Source organism: Siniperca chuatsi, linkage group LG1, assembly GCF_020085105.1.
Source record: "Siniperca chuatsi isolate FFG_IHB_CAS linkage group LG1, ASM2008510v1, whole genome shotgun sequence".
Taxonomy (NCBI): Eukaryota; Metazoa; Chordata; class Actinopteri; order Centrarchiformes; family Sinipercidae; genus Siniperca; species Siniperca chuatsi.
The window spans coordinates 10,182,057-10,194,664 of record NC_058042.1 but is presented as its reverse complement, the minus strand read 5'-3'; the positions used below and the strand labels follow the sequence as shown (position 1 = coordinate 10,194,664).

Genomic DNA, 12,608 nt, shown 5'->3' with positions numbered 1-12,608 from the left:
CAGGCTTTGGTTTACTTACACAAAGGCCACAATGATAACATTTACTTTAAAATATAAAATAGCCTAATGCTCAAACTGTTCAGTAAATATTATTTTACATTGTGGTTTTTAAAAAGTTGAAGCATGTAGAAAAATAAAACTGATATTAATAAGCCAGAATACAAAAATGTAAAAGAAAAAAAAAAGTTCTGTTATGAATATGCTTATCAATAGTCCATTTTCAGCCATGCTAGTGGCGTGGTGCCATGCAATGTTGGTCTGTAGTCAGTCCACCACTTCCACACTGAAGTATCTCATTGGATAGATTGCCATGGAATTTTGTTCAGATATTAATGGTCCCAAGAGGACCATGACATTCTAATTAGCTGCTAATGTTAGCATGCTAACACACTAACCAAGATGGTGAATATGAACATTATACCTGCTTAACTTCACCATGTCAGCATGCTAATGTTAACGTTAGCACCCATGTGCCTAGTGTATTTTGCATTTCACATTTGGATGTAATGTCATAAACAAAAACATTTAAACTTTTAGCATTTCAGCATTTTAAAAACATTTCTAACGTTTCTATATGCGCAGTGTTTAAAACTCTTTTTGGTTTCCTGAAAGTATAGTTATGACAGCCAAGTAGTACTAGATAGATTCATTTGACAAATACAGCAGTACAGATATATGATTAATATTGTTGAGGATAAAAACACAGTAAAGCTACAAGGTTATTTCCATTATGGTCGTTGCTGGAAAGCTATCAAGCTATTGTCAAAACCCTGTCAATTCTAGTGTTGGACAATTGACCAATGCTTCAGCGTCTTCAAGTTGTATGGCAGAGGTGGGGTAACGGTGTGGGGATGAGTTGGAAAATGGAGTGGGTACCAATGTCAACTCGTTTTTATAAGACTCATAATCCTAGCTATGCTCCTACTCCTTCCTTTTTCTCTGGGCTGGCAGGCAGGTTGAGGAGGACCTTCTCTCACAGTACTACAGCTCCTCCTCCAAATTCCCAAATCTCTTGCCTCTCCTGTCAGGTGGGTTTAGTTGGTTCTTTCAACGCCAGTTCCCCCAACTACCCTCTACATTTTTTTCCTTAAGGCACTTTTTCCATCCACATGAACTGCATGAACTTCAAAGCTAAACTGGCATACTGGTAAAACACTGGTCAATGCTGTGTGTTGCTATGTGAGTGAGTGACAGAGCAAGTGGCGGGCGTTGCTACAACAATTCTTTCATTAACCTCCTCTATTTGTTTAGAAACTGGACTAAGTAGTATGTTTCATAATCTCACAACAGTGTGATACATGCATATGAATCATAATGTTAAAAAAGATAAAGGGGCCTTGGGAAGCTTTGGTTACATAAGACAACCATTTCTTTATTTATCACCTCTTCTGTACACAACATAAACAAGCAAACACACAATCACACACAAACACAACACATTCACCCACACACACACACACACACACACACACACAGGTCTTAAGAAAATCTACAAAACAAAATATGGCTGTTTATATGCCATGTGGGCTGAGCACTGATAATACAGTGGAATGATAAAAAAGTGAATTATTCGTCGTCCTCTTCCGCCTCCTCTTCCTCCTCCTCTTCCTCCTCCTCTTCATCGCTGATGACATATTTCTTGGCCTTCTTGGTGGCCATTTCCTCGTCATCCTCTGCCTTTCTCTTGCCTGATCCCTCGCCCTCCTGCACAAAACAGAACATGAGAGATATGCCGCTCTGATATGAAGTCAAGTGTCGGCCGTGCTGACAGCAGCAGACATTCTGTACAGCTTTTCAGTACTTTCAGTTTGTCATGTTACAGTTGCATTCTTTTTCTGTTAGCACCACAACTTCACTTTTTGCAGAAACAACCAGTACAGAATTAAGTGCGCCATGTTCTTTAGAAGGACTAGTATTTCCTGTCCTATTCAGTTCACGAGGGTAATCTGACATGTTGGCTTTTTAACCTCCACAGTGTCCTGCATCACACTGCCCCCTGTCTGTCAAGCAGGATACTACACCTACCTCATCACTGTCTAGCTTCTTGGCCTTCATCAGCCTCTGGGCCTTGTCATCGTCAGAGCCTTCATCACTGTCTGACGAGTAGATCCTTGCTCGCTCCTCTGGATTGGGTGAAGATGGGAGCAAAAAAAGGAGGATGTCCATTAGCTCTCAGTGACTTCATAAAAATTGTCTAACTTGTGAGAGAGAAGGTGACTGTGGCGAATATAACATCTATTCATCCTCACCTCTCAGGCCTCCTCCTCCCTTGTATTTGCTCTTAATGGCTGCCAGGCTGATAGCTTCCTCGCCCTCCTCCTCGTCATCATAGCGGTCAGGCTCCAGGTAACTGCTGCTCAGGCCTCTCTGGTGCTGCTTCTCTCTCATCCTCCTCTGTTGGGACTCTCTGCGGATAGAAGCTCGCAGCCGCTCCTCCTCTTTCTGCCAAGAGAGACACCAGTGGGAATTATTTTAAGAGCTGGTAATTTAAAATAGTTTTTGTTACACTGAGTAAGTGCACAATTCATGAGATAAGAAATTCACTGTATGGTACTTCTATGATGGATGTGGATAAGGGGGGAAAAGTGGATTTCATTCATTTCTCTTCACATAAGTTCAAAATGCATAATATCAGAGACCAAACAGGTTTGGCTTTGTCAGTTATTTCTTTAATCAAATAATTAATAATAAAATCAATACATTTTTGGGCTGCAATTATTTTTTCCGATTCATTATCAACAAACTAAACTTTTTTTTTTCAAAAAAGATATTATATATGATAATGATTATACATGACATTATATATAATGAGGTTTTCAGCCATAGTTAAAATGTTAGTCAGTATTAACCTTATACTATTTGCACCATCAGTGTACAGGATATATTCAGAATATATTTATACTTTGAATATGGATCGAGCTGTCCAGTTTTTTGTCTCAGAGTTTAGTCTATTGTTTATGGATTTTACTGTACTTTGTGTCATATCCACCTCCTTGAGTACCCTTATTCTGCGTATTGTTTTGTGATTGATGCAACAAGGCTGCTGTAACAAAGCTATTTCCTACTTGGATTAGTAAAGTACTCTATCAATCTATCTTAAACGGACAGCTCAAGGTAGAGAAAAGAAAGAAAAGGGAGAGTGGGGTTACAGTTAAAGGTTTGAGGCTACAGTCAAATTCAAGATGTGGTTAACGCATGACATGCATCTAACTCAGAAAAGAGCTGCAAGTGCGACTGAGTTCTGCGTCACAATATGGACTAGAAGCATGGCTGTCCTGCTGATCTGACAGATCTGGTGAATCATATTTCATCAGAGTATACCGAAGCAAAAAACCTCAGAGTATGATATATTCCCTTGTCAAACACTTCACAAATGTTTGTAACACAATATTTGCCGTCCACCATCTGTCAATTTTGGCAGCCAATCAGCTAGTGTGAGTTAGCCAAAACCCTTTCAAGTCATCCCCCAGCTGAATAAGCTGTACTTTTGAAGAAAAAGCTGCTTTGTTGGCTCTGTCTGACTGTATTTAAGATTTCCATTGAAAAACAAACAAAAAAAACAGCAAATTGCTCCTGTTGTAGTTTAATTCCAGTACAAATGCAACTGGCAAGTACAATTGCAAATGGTGCGGAAAGTCACATGTAGTGGATTTTTGACATTACCAGCTCCTACACACTGCCTTAAGTTACATATCATGCTGAAGTCAGAGTATAAATATACTTATAGTGATGACTATAACGCATGTATCTTGGAACATGTAGGTATAAGGAAAATCTGGCATGTGAAAACACTATCAAAGTTGTGTTTCTAAGTTCAACAACTACAGTGGCCCAATGCTGCACATCGTCTCCAGGAACTGTCATACTGCCTCAGGTGAGCGCTATGCACAGTGAAACTATAAACTATGCTATCAGCAGTACTTTGGGTTTGGGTTTACAGTTGATACAGACTGAGACTTGCTGACACTATTTCCATTTCACTGACCACTGTGTGACCTTATTATGTAAGCATGTTATGTCTTTATGTAACCGGGCATGATGCTTGTCAACAACTGGCCTCATGCAACCTTTTTTGGTAACCCTGTGGTAACAAAAGCTTTTCAGACAGGGCTGAGGAAAGACAAACAGAACAGCACAGATGGACAGAGCATGTTACCTTGATCATTTCATTGCGATGCGACTCCGGATCTCGCCCAGCCATGGGAAGGATCCTGATCTTCTGCGTTTTGGAGCAGCGGTCAGCCAGAGACAGGGTCATCTTCCTGTGGGTGGCGCTGTCTGTGGAGTGAGGCCTGGAAATACAGAAGAAAAACACCACAAATGTCAGATTTAAGGTGACTGTCCATATTTCCCCAGTGCTTTTTAAAAATCATTCCTTCAAACATTAAGACAGTTTTGAGTGGGCAGTTTTCACCCCTTTCTTTGATTTTTCTCCATTTTTTTGTAATTTGCAAAAAAAAAAAAAAGCTTAATTAACCATAAAAACAATACATTTGCATTGCAACATCAATGTATACTGCCAAACCTGTTTTAGTCCACACTCACTAAAGGTACCTTATGGAGTTTTGACCACTAGTAGCAGTATGGAACAATGTTTTTTTTTTTGTTTTTTTTAAATGAGTGGGACCCCTTGTTGTGTTTCTATCTAGACCATGTGGGAGACCATGTGATGCATATTCCTGCCAATAGTTTCATGCTCTTCCACTGATTGATTGAAAGTTGGTGCCAGTTAACACACCAAGAAACATAGCAATGAGCCAGAAAAGGTAAGGAAGAAGAAGACAGCATTCCAACATGAATGTAAACAATGTAGGTTTATATTTTAAAAATCCCATTTGCAAATGTTTTATGAGGAAGGAAATTCATTCAACATGTTTGTTAGCTCAATGATGCACACGATGTGTTTTGTTGAGAAATACTGAATGCAAACATAACTGTTTTTGTTTGCAGGAAAACTCCACAGGACACCTTTAAGCATCATACACCTGAGACTTCTTGCAAATGGCTTGAAACTGGCAGCAGACAGAAAACAAGAAAACAACAAAGAAAACAACTGTTACTGTTTTCCACAGTCCCCAACTAGTAGATCCTTCGACCTTACCATTGTTTTTATGAAATTGCCTGTTTGTTTTGGTACCACAGTGGTTTCAGTGGAATCAGCATTTTATTCTGTTTCTGCCTGCAGAGATACCAACATTTATTGCTGCCTCAGCTTAGTCATTTTCTAAAAAAATGGCTTAGTTTTACTCAACTGGAAAGAACTATAACAAATCCCTAAATTCTCAGCTCTAATTCATGATTCTGTCCTGAGACCACGAGAATCCATTTCCCATTTTAAAATCTCTTCTCTTTTTGTCAAATTGAGCCTCATTAATTAACCAGCAATAACAGAAAAAACTAAGCCAAAACTCTGTATCCATCTTGCTTGAATGTTTTTGTTCCATTTATTTTCATTTAAGTTGCCTAAAGCTCCTCGTTAAAAAGAAAAACTCTGTGTCCTAACCATTTGTACCCTGAGCAGCTTCAGCACTAATCCTAATCAAAACTCTGCTCTGATGATAATACTCAATCAGAACAAATAGTAATGTCCTGTCTGGAAGCGTGGAGGGCTGTTGTGCATTAAAGCAGTTTTGGCCTGTGTCGTACTAGACCCATGTGGTCTGAGAAGACAGAACATCCAGGTAGACTTGGGGGCGCTAAGAGGCTTACACGCTTCTTATTGGGAGAAACCTGGGCAGCTTGCACAAGGCGATCCAGGGACTTACGGCATAGAGAACATTTCTGAATGGAGTTTGAATGAAGGCTGCTATTGTTATTTGGAATTAGAGGCAGCCTGGGGCTTATTTAGGACATGTACGGCTGTCAGAAAGCCAGACAGAGGAGGAGTATCCCTAGCAACTCATGGTTTTTGCCTCAAGTCTGTGTGAGACTCTGGTCTTAATAGCAGCCTGTCACCAACACAACAATGGCATGTATTACCTGAATGTGAGTTTGGTTTTGAACACAGCCTGTCCCTGCAGTCCAGTGCCCTGTCGGATGAACAAGTGGTTGTGGTCTCCCTGGAGAGGAGCTTTGTAAACATCAAACACTTCGTTCCCCAGGTGGAGGGACATGCTGTGGTAAGAAAAAGACATTTGAAAGCAAGGAAAGTACAGAGCACGTCCCGTTCACAGTGTAATAACCCCAACACCCATCTTGACATAATACACACCTGCCATCAGACCATTTGACAATGCGTGCATTGCTCTCTCGTGTTTCATTTCCCTCCTCGTCTCTCTTGGCTCTCCACCGAATTGTATTCTCCACCTGTGGGCGAGAATTATAAACTCTGGTCACTCTCTTGATAACACAATCAAATCACTTCCAAATGTATTGACAAGCATCACATACAAGACTTTTTTAGAAGCTGATAATACTTTCAATTTATTTCCATTTCAACCCACACAGACAACTACAAACACATTTACATACACACATAAGGTGGACTACATACCTTCAGTTTGAGCCTGGTCCGTCCCTCTTCATCCAGCATTTCTTCATCCTCAAATTCATCCTCATAGTACTGAGGATCAAAGGGTCTACAAAGGGCGATTCAATGAAAATCGAAATACATACACCTTTAAATTACAGAGAGGCTTTTATGGCCTGAACAATAAAAAGAGTAGAAGCTCTCGCAATTCTCCTCCTCACTAGCAGCAGAGTAAAAGGATCCTAGGCAGTAATGTCTATTGAAAGTGTTGGAAAAGGGATGAGGAACGGCATATTTTTAATCTGACATGATCTTTTCCCTACAATATAAAAATGACTTCAAGTACAATATGTGTTTATATTGTATTTATTGACAGTGCCAAGGTTCTGACCTGGGCTCCACAGACAGGAAGTTGGGCAGCTTGACGAAATAAAGGTCAGATCCCAGGTCTGTGCTGACTTTTGGGATCTCTACTTCGATACGAGTTTCAGGCGCAGGCTCCTCTTCTGCCTGCTCCCCCTCCATCCCATCCTCTGTATCCTGGACACGAAAGAGAGGGAGAGGAAGAGAACATTTCAAAAAACACTGTATGATTCAATGACCCATGATAATAGGGATCAGCTCGGAGAGGCTTAGCGAGAGGCTCTGAGAAAAAGAGATTTGGAAAAACGACTCGGCACAATTAAAGAGGCTTGACGATTAGTGCAGGAAAGAGACAGAGAATGAGAGGAAAGACAGATACCAGGGGCTGTCCCGGGGTCGGAGGCTTCTCTGCATCGCTGTCTGAAGAGATGTCGTCAGCCTCTCCAAACAGGTCGTCTGCTGCTGCTGCCGTCTTATCTGTGGAACAGTATGGAAAAGGGACTACTTTAAAGTACATAAGTTGAATAAAAATGCCAAATTCAGCTGCTCCTAATACAATTAAACCTCAGATTTGAATTGCAGATACTACTATGAACCAACAAGATTAGATTTGTAGTAAAAATATACGGTTTCTTACTTTTCTTTGTTCCAATATCACTGTCTGAATCTGAATCAGAGGTGGCTTTTGCTTTGGTTTTCTGTCTGAGGAAATCCTCTTCACTATCACTTCCCTTTGCAGACTCTGAAAAATAAAATCACAACAGGTGCCAAAACAGTAATAATTTGACAGCATGGTATAAACTAAAGGTACAGGACACATGACACATAATCTCATATTAATCTCAGTTGTGAGATTAACCTCAGAGCTCAGGATACAATTTTCACATATGGCCCTAATCCTCTTCCACGAAATCTAATGTGTCAAGATTAACAAAGAAGGCTGGGCCAGGTCATGTACAATATTTCCTCCATCTTTAAACACCAGACCCTGGGAGTACCTGACTTCCTGTTCCTCGGCCCCTCGTCATCAGAGTTCTCTCTTTCTTCATCAGAGTAATGACGTTTCTCCTCCTCATCCTCCGACTGGTCGCTCTTGGCCCCTCCTTCCCACTTCTCATCATCTGACTGGTTCTCCCTGCCAGAAGCTTCTCCATCAGAGTGAGGGGTTCCTGGCCCCGACTGCGGAGTCACAGGATCGCTGTGCACACTGGTTTAAAACAAACACAACAGAAATATATCAAGAAATGAAACAACAAAGGAACATGTCTCTCATGATAATAACATTACAGGTTAGGTTGTTACTTTGTTTTCTGCTTTCCAAGATGAAGAAACACAAGTAAATTGTGTCATAAGTGCTAAAGCAATAAGTCAATTAAACGATTAGTTGATCAGCAGAAAATTTGTTGATATTTGAACTGATTCATTGTTTAATTAATTTATCAAAAACACCCTCTCTTTTTTTTAACTTCTCAAATGTGAGGCCTTGCTGCTTTTCGGTGGTTTATATTGTCGTAAAGCTTTGGGTTTTGGGGAGTTGGTTGCACAAAACAAGCAAACTCAAGATGTCCCCGTGGGCTCCAGTAAATTGCAATTTGGGAATTTTACAACAATTTGTTGACATTTCATGGACTAAACGTTTAATTGTAAAAAAGAAATATGACAAAAATAATGTGTTGCAACAGTAGTAAAAGATAAGGCTGGCAATATTCTATGTTTTTATTGTTGTCAAGAAATCCCTTGAAAAGATCAAAACAAACAATGTATTAATCTGTCTCTCTTTACTTTCTGACTTTCCCAGTCTGTCTGTGGCTCTCAGCCCCAAGCCCATTCATTCCTGTTAAAGATCTTTAAAAACAGGCCACAAATATATGAATTCATTTTTTTTAAGTCTAAGAAATGTCATAAAACAGCTGGGCACTGTAGTTTTAGCAAAGAAACAAACAGGAGTAAATAGTGTATTTGTTGTGGACTACTTTAGTAGTGGATTCATACATAATTGGTGGTCTACTGAGTAATTTACAGCACAGTGTATGTTGGGTTGACTCAAAATAAACTACAGTGCTTGTGTTCATTATAATGAAGGAGCATGTCACCCAGTGCAATGGTTTGTCTCATTGTCACTGACATTACCTGATTAAATAAAGGTTAGGTATATTTATTTGATTTTAATAGGTTTTTGAAAAACGATGGAGCTCTAGGGTACAGAGAAATAAGCTAGATCTGGCTTTGAATACACAGGAAATACTTGGTAGTAGGATCAACTCATTGTTGGTTTTGTTTTTTTCATGGGATTTGTTGAAAATAGGAAAAATATAGACTATCACAACTGAAGTATTATCATTATTCTCTACAAAAAGAATGTACAGTAACATATCAGGACATCTTTAAAATACAAGTCTCAAATCTCAAAATCAGCACCAACATCGTGTCTCCTCTGGCATCATCTCATGTTATCTCAGTTAAACAATGAGGAACATCCAGTGTGTGTTGGCGTACCTTCTGTCTGAACGGACACTGCCCCTCTCAGAGTGAGGGCTCCCTGCTCCAGACATCCCGCTGCCAGCCGGACTTCCTCCATCTGACTGGTGGCCCCCGTCCTCCTCATCTTCATCCTCATCTCGATGGCCGTGCTCTGAGCCGCTGTGTTGCTCTGCATCAGAGTGATCGTTGTCCCCCTGGTCTGAGTGCATGCTGGCATCCGACTGGTTCCCTGACCGTTCAGACTGGTTGTCACTGCCGCTGTGCTGACTGTGTTGCTCATCCTCACTGTCGTCTCCAAACAGCTCCTATTAGGTAGAAGTAAAGGTGAGTAAGTTTAGCTGATGTACAGATCGCCATCATTACTGCAAGTCCACCTCTGCCTCTCGCCCATGTGTGCATACACACCAATCCTGTAACTACAGACACAAATCACCTTGACCGTGAGAGACCCTAACCACTGAGGTAAAAAGGTAGTGTTAATATGCTGCTGGGGAAAAACCATTATAGCTGATACTTGACAGGCTGCAAAACATTCACAAGCTAACTTTCAATTAGGGAATTCATTTTTCCATATCTATGAGTGCACATGCAACATTCCAGTATATTTTCAATCAGTCCACAGTTATAACAGAATATATAAAAGAAAGAAAAAACAAATACAGACTTACATAATAATATGTATTTTGGATGAGGGCAATTTCAATGGTCAGCAGAATCACACTCTATAGTAGACACTGTTACGTGTGTGATGATATCTCAGTCTGTTTAACCCATTTTAAATTAGTCTACATACTTTTTTTTCCACATTTCATCTAATTATTTTGAAATGCTTGCTACATGTAATTAGATTTCTGAACTCACGTTTCAAAGTTTACACACTTTACAGTGTCAAACCTAAGCTCAAAATGATCCGTTGTTCTTGATAACAATGACGTCTTGAATGTGAAGACATGGATCGGAGTGAGTAAGTCAATGTGTTTTGGTGAGATTGTTTCCATTTCTCCTCTTGGTGTGATAATAAGCAGAGTCTAATGTAACTGACAGTCTAATGTCACGGACATGAAAGCCCAGACACAATAAAATAAGAATGTAAGACAGAAATGTTCATACATTTCTTGCCTTTACACCAACATTACTCCTCAGAGGTCATTGTAGGAGATGAAAATATGATAAAAATGAAATTATTAAATGAAATGTTTAATTAAGTGATTATTATTAGTATTATTATTGGATAGGGGTCTGGCTTGCTGGCAGAGCATGTCTGACTGTTGTCCACTATTGCACTGCCAGACCTACATCCACACCGTTTGTACTGAGTGTCGTCAGACAAACACAGACACACCTTATTTATACTGGGCTTTCCTGCCTCCTGGCCTTCCTCCTCATCATCATCCCGTTCCCTCTCACTGTCGCTGCCGCTGCCTGAGGCGTTGCTGGCGGATCGGGGTCTCTCTTGCTCTGAGTCTGAACCGGAGCCAGAGCCAGACTCTGAAACACAATAAAGCAGACTGTTTTTCTTCTGGCACGTAGTACAGTTCATCAGTTCACAGCGGGTGAATGTTGTGGTTGCTAAGTGACACATTCAAGCACATTGCAGTTTTTCTTAATTGCTCTTGCCAATCATTATTCTTATGACTCTCATGACACGCTCGACATTGATAGCTCATTTTCTCATAAGAACAAAGGTAGATAAGTCTCCTTTCACACAGAGTAAGCCTTGGTGATCAGAATAGATTACATTGCTTTTCTTATGAATTTCTCCCAGACCCATTTATTAATGACCTCATTGCGTAAATCCTCACATATGCTGTGCAATGCCAGAAAAGCTTCCACGTTTTGCATTTACATTACATGACGATATAGACCATGAAACCATATAATTTGTCTACAGTCAAGAGATTTTACCATACTGTTTATAGCCTTGTAGCCATCCTTTTAAAGTCTCTGGGTGTATCATATCATTGTGGGCAATGTTGCAAACCAAAGAGCAGGTAAGCTTTATGGCAGTATGTGATCTTTGATTCATGATTTTTGCACGTACTTTGATTTGTCAGGTGTTTCATTTGCTTAAACAGCCAAAAACAGACAATCCCGTCTGGTTATTTTATCCATTAACAATTTCTCAATTGATTTTCTAGAAAATCCATTGTCTACGACTGCAGTGGCCACTTTATTAGGTACATCTGTAAAATCTAACACAATGCAACACAATTCTACCTTTACAAAGAAAATAATGTTCAGTTTTGATCGACACTGTCAGAGAAGCATTAATTTATAACTATATGTCAACTTATTGAGGTTGTAGTTTGCAGTGGAGTTGTCCTGGACTGGATTATAATGGCAACACCACTGTAAACTACAACCTCAATAATAAACATATAGTTTCATTAATACCTCTCTGATAGTGTTGTCGATCAAAACTGAACAATATTTTATTTGTAAAGGTAGAATAAAGGATTTTGTCCATGTCGTCCACCCCAATGCATACTGTGAATAAGTTACATACTTTTGAATACATTTACAGCTGAAACAGGTGTTTGCATGGCATGAGATTTGACTGATACTTTTAGTTGTCTGCAGAGAAAGTGACTTAATTACTAGGTTCTTATATGCACTGTTAAAGCTCAGTGAAGAATGAAATGCACAACTTCAGTGCGCTCTCATACTGACAAGATGCCTTTCAGCTAATTATTTAACGGTGTAAAAACAAATGTCATGTTGGTGACACTGCTGCACTGTTTGGTGAACAAATCAAATCTTAAAAACACGATGTAAGCCTTTTGAGCGTTGTTTTCACGCGCAACAAAGCCACACGTTTGGCCGATCAGAACATGTGCGTGAGAAACACTGTAATGTTACTGCAGACGTTAATTCAAAGTTTCATCTGTTTCATGACCATAGCATGCTAGCTAGCTTGTTAACTCTAGCTACAATAAAAAGCCAACTAAATGCAACAAACTTGCACTCGTTTCTGACAAAGCTAGCGTTTAGTAAACATCCTGATCAGGAGACATATCAGTGTAGTTCAGGTTCCACTTTTCCCGATAGCTAATTTCTGCTTTGCACCGGTTAAAAACTCGACACCTCTGATAAGCTAACTTCCTAAACAAATAAGACGTCCAACGGCTGAGAGACATCGTTACCTCGCTGATCATTGTCGCTGTCCCCATCACTCCCGAACAACTCGTCCATGTCCGCCATTTCTTCCAAACTGTAGTAAAATGTGACCCACAGGAAATGATCGCCGGGCATTGAGGTTTTGTTTCCGAGTTCAACCTGAGGCAGACATGCCGGT

The 12,608-nt window shown here is 40.0% G+C and overlaps 1 protein-coding gene across 1 annotated transcript; it reads right to left on the bottom strand.

Moving 5' to 3' along the window:
- Nucleotides 1-1,341: 1,341 nt before the first annotated feature.
- On the bottom strand, nucleotides 1,342-12,608 carry leo1 (LEO1 homolog, Paf1/RNA polymerase II complex component). The gene is made up of 14 exons (XM_044192256.1): nucleotides 12,457-12,608; nucleotides 10,656-10,801; nucleotides 9,329-9,618; nucleotides 7,831-8,039; nucleotides 7,470-7,574; nucleotides 7,212-7,309; nucleotides 6,861-7,009; nucleotides 6,494-6,578; nucleotides 6,212-6,306; nucleotides 5,980-6,114; nucleotides 4,157-4,292; nucleotides 2,250-2,442; nucleotides 2,026-2,123; nucleotides 1,342-1,704 (listed from the first exon to the last, which is right to left on the bottom strand). The coding sequence occupies exons 1-14, from the start codon at nucleotides 12,563-12,565 to the stop codon at nucleotides 1,567-1,569; spliced, it is 1,986 nt and encodes a 661-aa protein (XP_044048191.1). The 5' UTR covers nucleotides 12,566-12,608; the 3' UTR covers nucleotides 1,342-1,566.